The 19235-nt window shown below is 35.8% G+C and overlaps 1 protein-coding gene across 50 annotated transcripts in view; it reads left to right on the top strand.

Annotated features, from left to right (window-relative positions):
• TTN (titin) overlaps window positions 1-19235 on the top strand; it is a 275212-nt gene that overhangs the window by 120255 nt on the left and 135722 nt on the right. For 38 of the 50 annotated variants that reach the window (XM_053215372.1, XM_053215354.1, XM_053215355.1 and 35 more), the window contains 32 exons: window positions 1609-1689; window positions 2101-2178; window positions 2392-2475; window positions 2636-2719; window positions 3008-3091; window positions 3317-3400; window positions 4132-4212; window positions 4502-4717; window positions 5991-6068; window positions 6272-6346; window positions 6551-6643; window positions 7391-7468; window positions 7657-7815; window positions 8025-8108; window positions 8281-8358; window positions 8829-8912; window positions 9159-9242; window positions 9432-9515; window positions 9723-10025; window positions 10350-10433; window positions 11950-12024; window positions 12187-12270; window positions 12802-12876; window positions 13532-13624; window positions 14198-14269; window positions 15221-15289; window positions 15568-15657; window positions 15783-16106; window positions 16989-17069; window positions 17861-17938; window positions 18476-18559; window positions 18716-18790. In XM_053215372.1, coding sequence (XP_053071347.1) covers window positions 1609-1689; window positions 2101-2178; window positions 2392-2475; window positions 2636-2719; window positions 3008-3091; window positions 3317-3400; window positions 4132-4212; window positions 4502-4717; window positions 5991-6068; window positions 6272-6346; window positions 6551-6643; window positions 7391-7468; window positions 7657-7815; window positions 8025-8108; window positions 8281-8358; window positions 8829-8912; window positions 9159-9242; window positions 9432-9515; window positions 9723-10025; window positions 10350-10433; window positions 11950-12024; window positions 12187-12270; window positions 12802-12876; window positions 13532-13624; window positions 14198-14269; window positions 15221-15289; window positions 15568-15657; window positions 15783-16106; window positions 16989-17069; window positions 17861-17938; window positions 18476-18559; window positions 18716-18790 — 3276 coding nt within the window. The remainder of the gene's footprint in view (window positions 1-1608; window positions 1690-2100; window positions 2179-2391; window positions 2476-2635; window positions 2720-3007; window positions 3092-3316; window positions 3401-4131; window positions 4213-4501; window positions 4718-5990; window positions 6069-6271; window positions 6347-6550; window positions 6644-7390; window positions 7469-7656; window positions 7816-8024; window positions 8109-8280; window positions 8359-8828; window positions 8913-9158; window positions 9243-9431; window positions 9516-9722; window positions 10026-10349; window positions 10434-11949; window positions 12025-12186; window positions 12271-12801; window positions 12877-13531; window positions 13625-14197; window positions 14270-15220; window positions 15290-15567; window positions 15658-15782; window positions 16107-16988; window positions 17070-17860; window positions 17939-18475; window positions 18560-18715; window positions 18791-19235) is intronic. The other 12 variants (XM_053215383.1, XM_053215332.1, XM_053215336.1 and 9 more) reach the window with 11 other exon arrangements.

The raw sequence follows: 19235 nt of genomic DNA, 5'->3' as shown, positions 1-19235 counted from the left end.
TATATTCCAGAAGTCAAGGCCATGTTTGATAGTGAAGCACTGAACACATAGGCTTTTCTTATATTTCATGTGTGGAGAAAACAATGATGTAATATCTTTGAATTAGCTATTCAGATGTCCCCATACCTATAATGCTAGTTCTCTATTGCTTCATAAGGATTGAACAATAAGCTTTATTTCAGTCCTTTTCAATGAGTAAGATACCACTAGGTTTACTGTTAAAGTGCAGCACTCTGGCTGAAGCTATATATCTGAAAGAACTTCCTTAAGAAAGTTCCGACATAGCTCTGCTTTAAAGAAAAATCAGTAAGCTCTGTAACAAATTGAGCCTTTTTCTAATAAAAAGATAAATAGAATTCTATATGTAGATGCCCTTGAGAGTGCATTTCTGGCTAATAAATGTACCCCACTTCTTCTCCACGTGGAAGAAAAGTCCATATAAAATTCCCAGGGGCAATCATAACGGAATGGCTTGGAGCAGAGCAAGACGGGACATGAGTCCCAAGAGGAAGCCCACCGGTTCTGTTGTGCTTCCTGGGAAAGGCCATGGTGTTGGGTGTAAGTCAGGAATCTAATAGATCAAAGAGGGCCCCATCCCTTTTAGACATGTTTGGGAAAGCAAACATAACATGTGTATAAAGAAAGCTCTCGGGGCGCCTGGGTGGCTCAGTCGGTTAAGCGGCCGACTTGGGCTCAGGTCGTGATCTCGCGGTCCGTGAGTTCGAGCCCCACGTCGGGCTCTGTGCTGACAGCTCAGAGCCTGGAGCCTGTTTCAGATTCTGTGTCTCCCTCTCTCTGACCCTCCCCCATTCATGCTCTATCTCTGTCTCAAAAATAAATAAACGTTAAAAAAAAAAAAAAGAAAGTTCTCACTGCATGAATCTGATTTCAACTTTTGACAGTACACATTATAAATCTCTTTCTGTATATGGACTCTAGTTAAAAAGAGAGATGTTCTATGATGTTCTTAAGTTTTCATTAAGCCTGGGAGATTTAGGGAGAGGATGGGTAGTCTGTTAAGTTGGCTTTTAGTGTAAAGAGATGTGTCTATAACTAGATTCTATTCTATAATACTATACACATAGATTCAAAAATCATATGAAGACACCTGTCTCTTCTACCATACCTGTCCCCACAAAGATGGAAAAAAATACACCACCCAGTTTCCAGGTTTTTCATATGTAATACAGGCTTTTTTATAAACCCATTTACGATTCCTCAAGTGTATGTTTCTGCCCTGAAGCCTTCAAACCTAGAGTGCTCTGTTATTTTTGAAACCTATCTTCAAATGCTTGTGTTCTTAATAATTTAGCCACTAGGATTGTTTTTTATGTCGTGTAATTGTCCTGTTATTCCTGTGAATACAAGCATTATTATCTTTATGATACACTTGAAAATTAAATTATTGAAACTTATTTTCCACATGCTTCATTGAGGCACATGCTTTGACTAAAATGCACTTCTTTGGGTATCTTAAATGGGAACAATCGGGGATCTGGCATGTGTTAAACTTTTTATTATTTTAATTGCTCTTTGAAGTAATAAATTACAGCTGAAGTTAAACTTGAAAAGCACTACAACTTTTCTTTAAAACTGATGTCTTTAAAGTGATGGAAGAGCCTGAGGAATATGTCGTGGAAGAAGAGATGCACATTATTTCTAAGAGAGTGGAGGCCGAACCTGCCGAAGGTACACCGACTCTTGTGTTAATTTGAGCCCCACGTGTGTTTGGCTTGTCCCATTCTTTATGTCCTCTTGTGGTTAGTTTATCACTTGTATTGCAAGTATTGATAGCTATCACGTCTAAGTAAAAAGATTCCATATATTTTTATTGAAAAGAAATCTGGGGGCACCTGGGTGGCTCAGTCACTTAAGCACCTGACTGTTGGTTTCAGCTCAGGTCATGATCTCATGGTTTGTGAGACTGAGCCCCACATTGGGCTCTGCACTGACAGCACAGAGTCTGCTCGGATTCTCTGTCTCCCTCTCTCTTTGCACCTCCCCATTTGTGTGCTCTCTCTCTTTCAAAAATAAATAAGCAGTTAAAAAAAAAAAAGGAATCTGGGCATTTCTACACGTGTATTTTGTAATCTTTTCAAGTGCTTGAGAAGCATGAGAAGAAGATTGTGCTGAAACCGAAAATTCCTGCTAAGGTAGAGGAGCCTCCACCAGCTGAAGGTATAGTTCTCTCTCAAAGAATATGATACCCTTTGCTTTAATAGCTATAAAGCCTCTGAGGACTGCCTGAATTTTGTCCTCACATGTGTATCAACATCTTTGCTGATTCAGTCATTAATGTTTGTGTGTACGTATGGTCTTTACAAAAAGCGAAGCCCCATGTCACTTTATCTGTAATGCAAACTGATGTTCTTAAACCTCATCTTTCTAAAGTTCCTGAGGCACCTAAGAAAACTGTGCCAGAAAAGAAAATCCCTGCTGCAGTTCCTAAAAAGGAAAAGGTGCCACCAGCTAAAGGTATATTGGCTTTATTTTATTCTTTCTTGCACAATGTCTGTCTTTTTCATCATAAATTGGTACGTTCTTCAGATTTGTATAACACTAACAAGAAAACGTGTGCGTGTGTTTAAGATTTTCCACGTTGTGTGCTTGATTGTGTTGCTTGATATCTTTTAAGTGCCAGAAGAGCCAAAGAAGCCAGTTCCAGAAAAAAGGGTTCCTCCAAAAGTGGTTAAGAAAGAAGAACCTCCCCCAACCAAAGGTAAATGAAATTCTCCAGCACAAAAACAAGAACCGTGTCTTGTCTTTTCATCCTCTCGCTGCTGACCTTGGCTCACACCTTGTGTGTGGGGGTTACTGGTGTATGTCGGAGGCAATGGTGTATTATTGCCTTATCTATGGGTGGAGTATTAACCTGTTGTGACGTTTATTGGTGTGTGTGTTGTGAATTGTCATAGTCTAAAATCACAGTACTTTCTGGCCAATACAAAAAAAAAAATCCACTTTAAGTAAGTAATTTAACTCCCAAATCCTAAAATTATCTTTCAAGTGACTGAGAGGCACGTGGAAATTACTCAGGAAGAAAAAGTTCACGTTGCTGTGACTAAAAAAGAAGAGCCTCCAAGAGCAAGAGGTACATGAGACCTTTCAGTACACAGAATATTGTATTTAATCTATTCTCTTTACCAAATGCACTGGGTATATGGGTGTTGTTCGTTGTTCTTGTTGCTCTAGTTGTTTTGTATGTTTGAAAGAATGCAAATGTCAAGTCTTTTATGTTTGAGTTACTATTCTCTGACTGCCTTTTGGAGGTTTGAATGAGGGAAACAAGTCTTTAAAGTGAAATCTGTCTTTAAAGTGCCCGCGGAGCCCAAGAGAGCTGTTCCAGAAGAAAAAATTCCAAAACTCAAACCTAAAAGAGAGGAGGAACCACCAGCAAAAGGTACACCAACTTTTTTCAAAACTCGAAAGAAGCATGTAGGTACTGAAGTTAACCTAGAGGAATTGGGATCTTTAGAGAAAATAATCTGAATACTTTATTATAAAGTAAGTCATATGCACATGCTATTTCCTGTCACTTCAAAACTCAACATTTCTGATACCAGAAAGTACTCTCTTTCTTCATTTCCGCAAAAGTGCAAAGCTCCCCCAAACGTGTACTTGCCCTCAAAATGGACTCGTCTTCTAATATGTTATTGTCTGTATACTAAACTCATCTGCCGAAATGATTGTGTTGTGTGGCAGTCTTTGACAAAACTTCAAATTTTTTAAAGCCTGGATTTTCTACATGGTGCCAGTGGAGCTTATTGAGAACACTTTAGAATTCAGGCGAAGACACTACTTATGTGACTCAAGCTTCTGCCTAATGCTTGTTTGCTAGTCATTGTTTATGCTGGCTGGGTGTCTTTTTGAAGTCTCTTATAAACACTCCCTGACCTTCTTAAAGGCATTCAATATCTTTGAAACATTAAGCAGGTTAGGAAAAAGTATTCCTTTGTGTCATAGACCATGTTTACTTCCCAGTCTATTGATTTTTTCTTGCCATGTGAATGAGAAATAATGACGAGCATGGTGATGGTTGTCTTTGTCTGTGGATGGTTCATACACAGTAGCTCTTAACATGTACATATTCAAAATCCTGTAATTCACTTTTAATAATTACTCTTTTTAAAGTCACTGAAATCAGAAAAAGAGCTGTTAAAGAAGAAAAGGTATCCGTTGAAGTTCCAAAAAGAGAAGCTCCTCCCGTGAAAGGTATGTTGAGCTTTGACTAAATAAAAAACTATACAGCTTTTTGCCTGCTACTTCCTAATTTGACTCCCACCTTTACTGGCTTAGGTTGACTTATGGCAGGACATCTAACATTTGTAATCATAGAGAGCAAAATGTACATTCTTTAATACCTTGAGGAAGAAAGGACAGTCAGGGTCTCCCATAACCAGTGCATGAATCCATCACATAAGAATGAAATCACAGTGCATCGTCACTATCACTCCTAAATGGGCTTGAAGTAAAATGCTGCCTGTTGTCAATATTATTCTAGAAGTAACTGTAACTGAAGAGAAAGAATGGTCTTACACTCAAGACGAAGAAACCGTTTCGGTAGAACGGGAAGAGGAATATGAAGAATATGAGGAATATGATTATAAAGAATTTGAGGAGTATGAGCCAACAGAAGAATATGACCAATATGAGGAATATGAGGAACGTGAATTTGAGCATTATGAAGAGTATAAAGAGCATGAAGAATATGTCACAGGTATGAGCAAAACTGCACACCTGACACCACATTAAATACTTTCAGATTCCATTAGAACAGGATAGAAGTTTGGATGCCCAAAGACATTTGCAAAGAATTTTACTTCATTTGACAAATTCAGGACTTTTTGGTTCTTCGGTAACTTTTGGAAAAAAATCTCCATAAATCTTAAGGTTACTATTCAACTTTGGTTCTGAGACTAACCTATTTCCCCCTCATTTTTGCTTAGACACAAAATAGCAAATGTCCCTAAGTTTCTTTCTCAAAAGGGTTAAGAGTTTATCTGCAAGGGCCCATGATCATTGTAATACATGATCAGAAATTTCTGAATATCTTATTCTAAAATGTGTTATTATCAAGTACAATAGTCTTTTGAAAAATGTATTTTCCATGAGTCAAAAATATTTGTAAAAAAAATGTTTTCCATTTGATGTAAAACTCAAAAGATGGGTTCACATCATCAAAACTTGACAAGTGAAATAAGTCATACAGAGAACGACAGGTACCATATGTTTTCACTCTTATGTGGATCCTGAGAAACTTAAGACCATGGGGGAGGGAGCCAAACCATAAAAGACTCTTAAAAACTGAGAATAAACTGAGGGTTGATGGGGGGGTGGAAGGGAGGGGAAAGTGGGTGGTGGGCGTTGAGGAGGGCACCTGTTGGGATAAGCACTGGGTGTTGTATGGAAACCAATTTGACAATAAATTTCATATTAAAAAAAAACTTGACAAGACTGCTTCAGAAGTAAAGACAGAGGAGGCTAACACAAGCAGTTATGTTATATCTAATGAAGATCAGATTTGTTGAGTATAACTTCAGCTGCAATTTCTTTATTTTACTCAAAGAATTAAGTTCCTACTGGAATTTTGAAATGAATCAATATTATTATTTCATGTACCCAATCTCTGATACTTCATAGCTTAACTTTGAGAACATTCTATGTGGTTGTACAGATAGCATTAAAAGCCAACATTATTTAGAAAGAAGTCTTAACCATGATTTTTTTCTACCTGAAGTGAAATGAAAATGTTAATATGTAAGAGAAAGTTACAGTGACCTAAGAGCCAGGAGGAAAGGGCACTGTAAGCTTGTTTAGGGCTTTTAGGCCTTAATCTCCTTGAACCTGTGATTCTCATTCAGCTCTAGAGGCTATGGCTACACTGTAAATAAAAGATGTATTACTTTCATTCTTTGAGTCCATTTAGGCAATAGCATGTTTTATTTATGTTCCAAAGTCTAACATTAAATACCCTGTGTGTACTTTTAAAGAACCCGAGAAGCCTCTCCCAGTAAAGCCTGTCCAAGAAGAACCGGTTCCCAAAAAGCCAAAGGCCCCACCAACTAAAGGTACAGTGAGAAAAATATTATCAGTTCTAAGAGACCCATGTTTCCTACATGTCTGTCATGCTATACACACATGTTGAAGTGGCAACGTACAAATTGTGTGTGTGTATGGGGGGGCAGTATTATGTTGTACATTGTGTTTCTTTTTGTTCTTACTACTCTTGAGAAATCTGGTTTTTAAATCTGTTAATATTGATATTTTAAAGTGCCGAAGAAACCTGTCCCTGAAGAAAAAGTACCAGTGCCCATTCCCAAGAAACTCAAACCTCCACCACCCAAAGGTACTTTGCAGAGTGATAACTACGAGAAACATCTTTGTTACCTGTGTTCTATAAATGTGTCTTACTACCTTGTCTGCTGTTTTTTGTTTTTACTGAATGTGTTGTGGTCCTGATTCTTACATTTCACAGTTTTTGTGTATTTTTTATTTATATGGTATTTGTGTGGTTGGTTTTAATGTTCTTCAATAATTAATGTCTTCAAAGTGCCTGAAGAACCAAAGAAACTTGTTGAGGAAAAAATACACATTTCAGTTACCAAACGTGAAAAAGAGCAGGTGGCTGAGCCAGCTGTTAAAGGTATAATGATTTCCTTCCAAAATTGTGATCTTTTACAATGTCTCTTTTAAAATTAAGGTAGCTGTGTTTTGCTTCATTTTGTTTTTGTATGTCTTTTATCTTCGGGATTTATTAGATAGAAAAATCTGTCAACATAGGATAAGTAGATAATGTTACCTATAAAACAAAAAGTTGTTTGGAAATGTATCCTTAGCCTATGATACAACAGCTGTGGCTACAATATATTTAAAATAGAATACTTGGATTTAAAATTGGTAACCATTTGACACATTCCTAACTTATCTAAATTGATATAATGATATAACAGTGTTGACCACGGTTTAATACCTGTTTATTCATTCTAAACTTATTTTAAAGGCTTAAAAACAAAAAATCTAACTCAGTGCCTAGTCTTTTTTTTTTTCTAAGTATGAAGTAATTTCTCTGCACTTCCAGAAAGCATACTTACCCAGAGGCAAATTTAGCTTTTCAGTAAAGGATGTTTCCTACAAGCAGAGATACCTGAACACTAAACATAATTTCACATCTGGGTTCTGCTACTTCAAACTTACTTGAGTATTTTTGTCCGTTTTTATCCCTGTGAGGTTCAGAAGCATTTCCATGGAACATATAAAGCTTCTTATAGATGAATAGTTTTATATCTATCACATGAAAGACTTGTAAAATTATTCTGTCTGCTTAAAGTCTGACAAAGCAAGCATTGTCTAGGTAGCCTGTTTCTGACAATAAATCTCCTTAAATTTCAAGTGCCCTTGAAGCCCAAGAAAGTTGTCACAGAAGAAAAAGTACTTGTTGCTAAAAAAGAAGTAACAGCACCTGCTAGAGGTACTTAATATTCTTTTTAATATGTTGTCTTCTTTGTTGTAAAAGTCATGTTCAGTTCTACGTGTGAAACTCTTCTCTGGGAAAGATAAAGCCTGATCTTTCTTCTGTTACAAATGGCTATGTTCCTATGTGTCTTAATTTCCTTGAGTAATTGGTAAATGTCAAACCTAAAGATAATATCTTTAAAGTGCCAGAAGTACCCAAAAGAAGAGAACCAGAAGAGATTGCCTTTGAAGAGGAAGTTGTCACCCAAGTAGAGGAATATTATGAAGAGGAAGAAGAGTACCTTCATGAAGAAGAGGAACTCATAACTGAAGAAGAAGTGGTACCAGTGATACCGGTCAAAGGTAGATTATATCTCTTGACAAAGGGATACACAGCAGCATCTCTAGAGTCTAGGTGTCTCATTTGGTCAGACTCTGGGGCTTATTAGCACCAATGACCAATTCTGCTTATTTTAGAAACAGACACTTATGCTGAAGTATGATTTCTGCAGTTACTTTTCACATTTTATATCTTGTATGCAACATTCCCAAAATTCTTAATATCTTTAAAGAGCCCGAGATACCCAAGAAACCTGTTCCAGAAGAGAAGAAACCTGTTCCTGTTCCCAAAAAGAAGGAAGCCCCACCAGCAAAAGGTATACCACCATTCATAACATAACCATAGAAAAGCCTTAATCTCCATATGAATATCTTCTGAGTTCACAACTTTGTGTGTGTTGCTCTCTGTTGTTAGAAATGTTAATTGTGCTTTATACAGATGTGTTGTTACTAGTAGTTAGAACTTACCAATAAACAATATCTTTAAAGTGCCTGAGATTCCTAAGAAGCCAGAGGAGAAGGTTCCTGTGCCCATTCCTAAAAAAGAGAAGCCTCCACCAGCTAAAGGTACATCTCTTTATAATCCATCAGTGGGATAATGTAATAATTTATTCACGTAGTATAACTTGATAAAACTTCTTTCCCCATGACAATATTAACAAGACAAGGGCCTCCCAACTGGTCATAAAAGCAGTTTACCATGTATTCATCTCTAAATTTTGCCATCAAAGCATGCTGATGCTAAATGCTTGGCTCTTTGTCTTTAGTGGAAAGTTCTTACTGTAAGGTAAATCCTTATAATACCAAAATGGACAAGATCACCTTTACCAGGCATTGTGTGTTGTCTTTATCACCAGTCTGTGTTTTCTCAGTGTTCTCTATTTAAATTTTGTGCCTCTCCTTACCTTTATTTTGTGGCTGTTATTATTTTCATTCTTAAAGTAAAATTATATGATGCTTCAGTTAAGTCCTAAAATTGTTGGGTCCTTATCGATGGGTGAAGAATTTGACACTAATCCTACTTGATATCTTTAAAGTTCCTGAAGTACCCAAGAAACCTGTACCAGAGGAGAAAGTACCAGTACCGGCTCCTAAAAAGGTGGAAGCTCCACCTGCCAAAGGTACATGAACTTGCGAAATGTTTTTATTTCACATTTGCATATAAGGAAAAATTAACCAGTTCAATTCTATGCTCTTTGGGGATGCAATTGTTTAATATTCCTTCATGGAAAAGAAAAAATTTTATTTTAAAGATAAAATGCTTCTTGAAATGCCTTGGTTATAATTTTATTAATCTTTTTTGAGACTATGCTTAAACTCAAAATTTTATGTCATGTAACATTTTTCTCTAAATAATTTCTTTAAAGTGCCAGAAGTGCCCAAGAAGCCTGTGCCTGAGAAGAAGGTGCCAGTTCCTGTACCTAAGAAAGTAGAGGCTCCACCCGCAAAAGGTACATCACTTCATCATTTAAGTGTGGGTTTCAGTTATGTATATTCACATACACCTTCCCCCATAACATTGCATGTTTTAAAACCTTGTTGATTAGAAATGTAAAAGTCAGGTACTTGTGATTATTTTCATATTCGTTGCTCCAAAACATAAAAGAACACATTCTTAAAGACAAATAATATTTTTAAAGTGCCAGAGGTGCCCAAGAAGCTCATCCCAGAAGAAAAGAAACCAACACCTGTTCCGAAAAAAGTGGAAGCTCCACCACCCAAAGGTACATTAGTTTCTTACAGAAACAGGGCAAAAAGGAAAACTAACTGGTATTATACTGCCTCACTAATTACAATTAATGCTTAATGACATTGAATTTGAGACAATCGATGCTCTATGATAACAGAATATTTGCTTTTCATGTTATCCCATTGTTATGAATAGTGTACGTAAAAGTGACACTTGTACGATTGAATAAATATCTTTAAAGTGATATCCAAGAAACGCGAGCCAGTTCCAGTTCCTGTAGCTCTACCTCGGGAAGAAGAAGTCCCATTCGAAGAAGAAATTGCTCCTGAAGAGGAAGTTCTACCTGAGGAAGAGGAAGTTCTACCTGAGGAAGAGGAGTTTCTACCTGAGGAAGAAGAAGTCGCTCCTGAAGAAGAAGAAATTGCTCCTGAAGAAGAGGAAGTTCCTCCTGAGGAGGAAGAATTCATACCTGAGGAAGAAGTTGTACCTGAAGAAGAGGAAGTTCTTCCAGAAATTAAACCTAAGGTGCCAGTACCTGCACGAGGTATAGCAACTCTCCTTGGAGTCATCAAGGCCTCTTTTGTGTTGCATTCTGCCTTTCCATCTTTCGTATTCATCTCCAGTCTTATCTATACTACTTCATTCTTTATGTTGTCTACCATCTGAATCTTAGAAAGCGTTCCAGACATGTGTGCCTTTATTGTTATGTCTGTCATGTGTGTCTATCGTAAATGATCTGAATGTCTTTTCGGATTTCATGACACGCAATGTTATTTAGTCGTTTGTGGTCTTATTCTCATTTGTCTTTTTGTTATATATATAATACTGTGCCTGTGGTTTTTAATGTCTTAAAATGAATGTTTTTAAGTGCCTGAAGTGCCAAAGAAACCTGTACCAGAGAAGAAAGTCCCTGTTCCTGCTCCTAAAAAAGTGGAACCTCCACCACCCAAAGGTATACTTCCCCTAAGTGAATGCACATTCTTCATCCATAGACATTTTCATCCAGACAAATTGTGGTGGAATTGGGTTTAGGAAAAATTATATTTATAGAATAAAGTGGCACATTTTTATTTCTAAAAATGTTCAGGAACACTGATATCCACTTTTCACTGGATGCAAAACAGTATTCAAGAACAAAGTTAAAAGAAACTATTGTTCCAGTACTGCCACAGAAGTTCTACCCAGTTGCCTATAATTTTATTAAACATCATAATTTTCTTTCTTTTTAATTTTTTTAATGTTTATTTTTGAGAGAGAGAGAATGAGAATGAGAATGACCAGGGGAGGGGAGAGTGAGAGGGAGACATGGAATCTGAAGCAGGCTCCAGACTCTGAGCTCACAGCACAGAGCCCTATACGGGGCTCAAACTCACGAGCCGTGAGATCATGACCTGGGCCAAAGTCGGACGCCTAACTGACTGAGCTTCCCAGGCGCCCCAAACATCATAATTTTCATATAGATATTCTGCCAAGCTAAATATGATGAATACATTTTCCTAAGTTTCATCCTTCAGCCATTTATATGAAGTGCCTTTGTAACACCAGGATGAAGATAAAAAAGGATTGAAGTATTTCTCAAAATACTATGGAATAGCTTATGTCTTGTGTTACATATATATAAATGGTAGCCCAGCAGGTTTTGACTTTAGCCTTGGGTTTGTTCCTTGCTGTATTATTCTGAGCAAGCCTTTTAACCAATCTGAGCCTCGGGTATCTCTCCTTTAAAATGGGGAGACTGGTATCAGTTCTAGCGGGCTCAGATATTATTGTGAGGATGAAATAAAGTAAGGTATGTGAAAGTGCCCTATCACTGAATGAATTATCCAGGTCAGACCATAGTACAGGACAAAGTCCATATAGTTATACCTTAAAGCTCAGTATTTTCTGCAAAAGGTCATGGCATCACTACTTAAAATAAGCATAACCTCTCCACCAGGTTAAATATCATATAAGCAGTGAAATGGTAAAGCTGGTCCTTTATCAAAATTTTTTAATGTTTTAATTTATTTTTTAGAGAGAGAGAGTGCGAGTGGGGTAGGGGCATATATAGAGAGGGAGACACAGAATCTGAAGCAGGCTCCGGGCTCTGACCTGTCAGCACAGAGCCCGATGCGGGGCTCGAACTCACAAACGGCAAGATCATGACCTGAGCTGAAGTCCGATGCTTAACCGACTGAGCCACCCAGATACCCCATGCTGGTCCTTTATTAGATTTCAAGAATTCAGAAATACTTTATAGATAATGATTCAATAAATTACTAGTGAAATTTAGATGGATGAAATGACAGCATCTGTCCTCTGATATTCAAATAGGTTGCTGATCCCTTGCTTAACATTGGGCTCCTGATCTACCCTATATCTCTACCCTGAGCAACTGTTGCATGTGTTCTTTCTGTGTGTGGACTTCTTGTGTTCTCTCTTTTTTGTCCCTCACAATAAATTCTTATCATGAAATGATGTCTTTAAAGTGCCTGAGGTTAAGAAGAAAGTGCCAGAGAAGAAAATGATCATTCCCAAGAAAAAGGAGGCTCCCCCCGCCACAGGTACTGCTACTCCCAAGCAAATTAGACACTGCCACTTCTTTCTATCCATAAAAGTCCCAGTGTTCTGTTTCAATATCTGTTACTATAAGTTGTATTATTGCTGTGTCTGGTGTCTCTGTGTTTGTGTATCTTAAATTATAAAATCAAATAATATCTTTAAAGTGCCTGTGGTGCCTAAGAAACCTGAACCAGAAGAGAAGGTGCCTCCTCCTGGTCTTAAGAAAGCAGTGGCTCCTCCTGCCAAAGGTACATCTCCCCAAAACAGGAATGTGTTTGTTGTACTGATGTTGAACTGTGATGCTGTCCACACAGGATGTTCAACATAAACGTTTGCTTTGTGTGGTGTGTCATTTGCATTCCCCATTTGTGACTCTGTTGCAACCATGTTTGTGCTATGTCATCCCCCCACCCCCGCTTTGTGTTTGTGTATTTTACGTTGATTCTCCACATGTGTTACTTCTCAAAAATAAAAACACTATCTTTAAAGGGCCCGAAGTAACTCAGAAGCCAGTCCATGAAGTACCTGTTGCTCTTCCTAAAAGAGTAGAGGCTCCAGCAATAAACAGTAGAATATCTCTTTAATGGGCTCTTAGTCTTAAATCACAAACCTCTTTATTTTTGTTTCAATAGCTGATTATGTGAAATCTCAATGTTTCATCTTGTGCATGTGTATTTTGATATTTACTACCTTGTGTTGAAAAATGGGAAACTTGGTCTTTATGCACTCTTCTTTGGTTCTTGCATTCTAAATTCCTAAAACAATCAATATCTTTTAAGTTCCTGATGTACCTAAGAAAGTGGAAGAAAGACAAGTCATTCTCCTTGAAGAAGAGGAAGTTCCACCGATTGAAGGTAGATGACTTTCTAAGAAAATAGATATTCCAAGTCATCATTGTCTTATCATTGTTTAATATTTGAAGGAGACAAATGTACATTTCACTTCAGAAAATAAACATATTCAGGCTCTAAAAGAAATTATTATTTACCTAATAAAAATTGGTCAGGCAAATGAAAATCAACTGACTCTCCTTTCTCACACGCTTAGCCTATTTGTTTGTTTATTTATTTGTTTTCTTTTAATGACACTCTTTGAAAGGAAACTGTATTTTCCATGGGGAATTTTTCATCAAATGATGTGGTTGGCAATAGCAGAATATACCCACCCAAAAGAAATTCCCAGTTAAGCCTGAGTAGTTGGTACAGAAAATCTGACTTATACTGCTAAGTGAATGTTTGCCCTCAAACAAGTCCATCTCCATTAAAAATAATGATAATAATTCTAACTAAATTCTCTTTGATATCCTTTCCAAATATGAAATTCTTGAAAGGGACTAATGTATTTGAAGACCCCATAGATTTTTTTCAAGGACTAGTGAGTTCTCACGCACTGGAAAAAGGTTGAGTTATGAATTACCTATGTTTATGACGACCTCTGTTTTTCAGATAGATCATTTTAGTTTAATATTCAAAAAGAATTATTATTTACAAAGTAATAATCTTTTTAAAGTGTATGAGGAACCGGAAGAGCCTATTCCAGAAGAAGAGATCCCAGAAGAACCACCTAGCATAGAAGAGGTTGAGGAGGTGACACCACCTAGAGGTACAGCTTCTCTTGGGAGTTGGACACTTAAAATCTATGGTGTTCCAAATCTTTCCCAGGATATGTCTAAATCTAATATTCCTCAATATACTTTTCTCACATCTTATCAATGATAAATTGAAGATCAATAATTAATAGCACCGAAAGTGTCCCTTCCCCTCCCCCAACTTTTCTACTGCATCAACGATACGATTCTTGGGTTATTAGCCCTTCAATTTTTTCTGGCGAGGCCCTGTCCTAAGATTTTCTCCTACTTTCTAGTTTTGGGGCTTTTATTCAATATGAAAGTGGAGGGAAATCTATTTCTGTGTTGTTTATAGAATAATTCTTAGCCTATTATTCCTGTAAACTATGACAAGCTTTTTCATTAACTGATATTATGTTTGCTAATAGGATTAAGAAATAATAGCCTTCTCACCTTTAGAGTCGCTACTCCATATATATAATTACCATTTAGGTTGCTAATATCTTTTAAAAATGAGTCAATGCTTTTTTTGCTATTTTTTGCATATATGGATGTTGTTCCATTCATTGCGTGTCATTTTTCAAAATGTCTATCTAATACCTTTCAAGTGCCTGAAGTGGTTAAGAAAGCAGTACCTGAAGCACCTACTCCTGTTCCTAAAAAAGTGGAGCCAGCCAAAGGTATAGCAAATCTCAATTAATAACATCTTCAAATTCCAATTAATGTTCTTTTAAAAAACAGAAATTTCTTTTCTGACTGCTTTCTTTAAATAGCAAACTTATGAAATTGATTAAGGATCAATAAAACTGTAACCCACTTCATATCGTTAGCCTTTTTGGAATGTTAATGGATGGTTATGTGTGTATATATTATTCCAGAAGTTTCTCATTGTAACTGAGAATTTTAATGTTAATTAGTACATTTCTTTATACTTTTATACATAACAATAGGTTCTTCTTCCCCACATTCCATTCATAAATCTTATTCCATTACATAGAGTTTTCTCATGTTACTATAAGTATGTATACAATCTTATTTTATAGGGGAAAAAAATCTGTCCTAATGCTTGGGTAATAACTATTTTAAAGAGCCTTATGTCCTTTCTAATATTTTGCCTAAGCACTCAAGTTTACTGCAAAATGTCTACTTCTCATTGCTTCCTAATAAAGTTAATGCTTCAGGAGTGCTCTTAGTCGATGAGCTTACACTGTCCCTATCACAGTAGGCATCGCCAGCAGATGTAATAGTATCAGCAGAAAGGGCGCCTGTGTCAAGGCTTAAGTACTCTATTATGGTAATCACTTCAAAAAAGTCTCTGTCAAATTAAAAATTGTAGAAGTCTTTGTCACATTAAAAATAGGCCCAATATTGGTAACCCCTGCTATTAAAAAATAAATAAATAAATAAATCAATAAATAAACCAGCACAGGTTCTTGTGGACACGTCCTCTAGGGTTTGGTTAGCACAAATAAGGGATTTGGAAAGATAACTTTATTGCCTATAAAACTGGTGGCCAGTAGTACGGAGTGTCTTCTTAAACTTTGATTATTAAAGATGTTGTTTTTGCTGTTTTTATTTCTTGTTTATTATTGAGTATTGTCAGCTAACCGAAATGCCTAATACCTTTAAAGTGCCAAAGAAGGTTCCTGAGGAGAAAGTACCTGTTCCTGTTCAGAAAAAAGAGCCACCTCCAGCCAAAGGTACATATTCTCTTATAAACCTAAACTTCCTGTTAATATATTCTCATTAAGATTTTTATGTATGGGGTGCCTGGCTGTTTCAATCCACTCTTGATCTTGGGGGTCATGAGTTCAAGCCCCACGCTGGGCATGAAACCTACTTAAAAAGAATAGATTTTTTTTTTAATTCAAAAAAAGATTCTTGTGTATTATGTCTCTGTGTCTTGACTGTTTTGATGTCTTTTGTCTATGAAAATTTGCTCTTAACAGTCCTAAATATTAAAACTATATCTTTAAAGTGCCTGAAGTACAAAAGAAAGTCCCAGAAAAGAAAATTGCAGAAAAGAGAGTCCCTGTGCCCAAAAAAGAAGCTATTCCCCCAGCTAAAGGTATTTTCGGAAAGATCTTTGATCTTCACTTACTGTTGCATGAAAGCTTTTTTTTTATTTCAGTTGTTTTTATTCTGTATTTTGAATTTACATTTTCATTTCTCTTGTGTTTTTTTAAAAAAAAGACAAATTTCTTAAACTAGATGCTCTTTCAGGGAGGACTGTCCTTGAAGAAAAAATATCAGTTGCCTTCCACAAAGAGGAAGTAGTAAAAGAAAGAACAGAATTAGAAGTAGTGGAGACACCAGTAGAATATCTTGAGGAAGAAGAGTTCCATGAAGTTCAAGAATATTTTGAAGAAGAAGAATTCCATGAAGTAGAAGAATTCGTTAAAGTAGAACAACCCAGAATTGAAGAAGTACACAAAGCTGAAGAGGTCCATAGAGTAATAGAAGTTTTAGAGGCTGAAGAAGTGGAAGTATATGAAAAACCCAAAGCTCCACCTAAAGGTATAGGAGAATTCTGTAGATACTACAAATTGTTATATCTTGCTCTAACTCACTTTTTTTAAAGTGCATTTCATGTTCAGTTTGGAACACTAGAAACCCACTTACTTTCCAAGTTAAAATCATTGAATGCTTTAAGTATGAGCTTCAACTATTTGATACAAAGATTAATATGGAGTAGAGATTAACCACACAGAATATAATTTAGCAGGCAAAATAATAGTATTTGATATCTACTTACCTAAGGAGCTCACTATATGAATTTGTAGATTCTTTTTTGAATCTAGCTAAGAATGACTGTTGCAAACAAAATTCTTTGTTTGTACAAAATTCTTACAAACATAATAATGATTGTTACAGGTACCAAAATATCTGACCAAGGTTATCAGTTGAGTGAAAAAGAAGCTCCTCAGTTCACTGAAGAATTTACATGTGAGGCAATACAACCATTGCTTTGTTATCATGAGTCAACTGTTCACAAACTGATCACTGCTTATCAAAAGCTTCTGCCATTTTATGATATTTTCATTAGAGAAATAACATTAAGGAAGTAAATGAAACATTGGTAACACCACCCATTCTTGTATTTTTGAGGAGAAACCATGATACAAATAAATTCTCTTCAATACCACTCCAGATCTTGAATGAATGAATATATGTGTAATGTGAAGGAATATGTGTATGGTGTGCATGTGTGCTTTGTATACATAGAAAATCTACAATATAGATGAAATCTAGCAAAGTCACATCTCTTTTGGAGGTGTGATGCAAATTCAAAAAAAAATAGATAAAGCATTTATGAGCCCTCATTGGACTACCTTTATTTGTAGCACTCCCTAATACTTTAAGAACTCATTCTAAATCAAAACACTAATATCTTTGAAGGGCCTGAGATATCTGAGAAAATCATTCCTCCAAAAAAACCACCCACTAAAGTTGTTCCTCGAAAAGAGCCACCAGCTAAAGGTATTTCACTGGTGAAAAACTACTTACCTAATTATATGTACAGTAGCACCTTGATTGCATTATAAGTTTGTGTTCTTGATGTTTTTCTTCTGTGTGTTGTGTTTTTGGAATTTCTAAGACAAACTATTATCTTTAAAATGGTTGAGGGTCCAAAGGAAGTTCTACCAAAAGAGAAAGCCACTGTTGTTATACCTAAAAAAACAAAGCAAATATCCTTATCAACCAGATAGTAAACCCAGGTTTCCTTCTTTGGTACTATTGAATTGTATATTCACTAATATGCCTTTTGATAAATCCATGTTTTCCTATTGATCATTAGTTTTAATAACTTAGTAATAATAAATACATAGTGACCGTGTGTTTAATGTCCCTGCTTTGTTCATTCTTGTAAACCTCTTGAGTTTTACAACAGAAATAAAAAAAAAACACCTGATAAATAATATATATTTCTATCTTTAAAGTCCCTGAATCATTTAAGAACATTATCATTTAAGAGAAAGTATCGATTATTCCATCAAGACAAGCAGAAGTAGCACCAGCTGACAGTGTCTTGTTAATTTTTCTTGTCAAATTCTTAACGGATTCTAACATGGGAAATTCTTCTGGATCTGTGTTGTCATGTTTGTTATCAAAATTCAACTCATTTTAAGTACAGTAATGTATGTGATAAAGTGAAACTTTTATATTGTGACTATGTCATGTTTTGTGTTTATGTTTTTCTTATGTTCTGCTTGTTACAAATCTTTATGAATGTTTAAAAGTAAAAGAAACTATTACTGCTATCTTTAAAGTACCTGAAGTGCCCAAGAAAATTGTGGTAGAAGAAAAAGTGCGTGTTCCTGAAGAGCCCAAATTTCCACCAGCTAAAGGTACCTGCCTTTGCTGATTTCACCACTAATATAAAACCCCCTTTTATTCACTTACTGTGGAGCAGAGAGAAAGAGAGATCATTCTCCCCTCAATGCCACAATATAGCTGAATTATGTAAACTGCAATTTATGTTCTAAAACGTAGTCTTCCCTTTGTGATGACCTTCTGGAAACGAAGGCATATGCCTAAACATTGTTATTGTTTTTGTTTGATCCTCTTCTTAAGTGATAATTAAGTGATATTGACCCCCTCAACTTCTTTTCAAAAATAACTTATTTTGGAACTATTGTCAGGAAGCTCTGGAAACAAACATTCCAAATAACAACAGAAAATGATGCTATACCCCAAGGGCAAAGTATTTTTAATATGACAAATCAAGAACTCATCAACAAGGCAATCTAGAGAGGTGCACTGTGTATTTAGTTGGCTTACGATTTTGGAATTCTTGGTGTTCTTGTTAGATCCCCCTCTTTATCTTGATATTTTAGACCCAATTATGATATTTTTAAAAATAAAATAAACAAATATCTTTAAAGCACCTGAAGTACCCAAGAAAATTATTCCAGAAGAAAAGGTTCATGAAGCTGTTCCTAGAAAGCCTGAAGTTCCACCAGCTAAAGGTATACACTGATACTAATCACAACATGAAATGATTCTTTGTTTAGTTATTCATAGTTTAAAATGAATGTGTGTGATGTTAAATTCTTGTATTTGGCTTCTTTATATTCTTTGCATATTTTTTATTTATCACAATTAATATACTAATATCTTTAAAGTTCCTGAGGTGCCTAAGAAAAGTATTCACGAAGAAAAATCAGCTACAGTTCTTTCTGAAGACACAACGATGTACAGTGAGTGTAGAAAAATCGGTGCTTCTCTTTGGTTTCAGTTGTGTTTGTCTTCACAGCTTTTAAAAATAAATATACTAATACCTTATAAAAGCCTAACATGCCAAAAAATATTTGGCCAAAATTAAATCATTTGAAAGTTTACTTGCTCGGACAAGGTATATCCCCTCACCAATTAAAAAAAATAGTCCTTTACCTGTAACGTTGCCCAATTTTAGAAAAGCCATTTGCCTTGTTGTATTTGTCACTGTCTTGTCTCGTTCTGCTCTGTGTACAAATATCTTCAGCTCAAAAGCATTTTATTTTCTCAGGCCATAAAGTAACTTACTTTAACTTCATAATAATATTTTAATTGGACTTTATAGATTCAAGATGCCCCATTATTATTTTTCTACTCTTCCCAGCCATCATTAGAAATATTTTGGCAATACTGCTCCAATAAAACCAT

This window comes from Acinonyx jubatus, chromosome C1 (genome assembly GCF_027475565.1).
Source record: "Acinonyx jubatus isolate Ajub_Pintada_27869175 chromosome C1, VMU_Ajub_asm_v1.0, whole genome shotgun sequence".
NCBI lineage: Eukaryota > Metazoa > Chordata > Mammalia > Carnivora > Felidae > Acinonyx > Acinonyx jubatus.
This window is presented reverse-complemented; position numbering and strand designations above follow the sequence as displayed.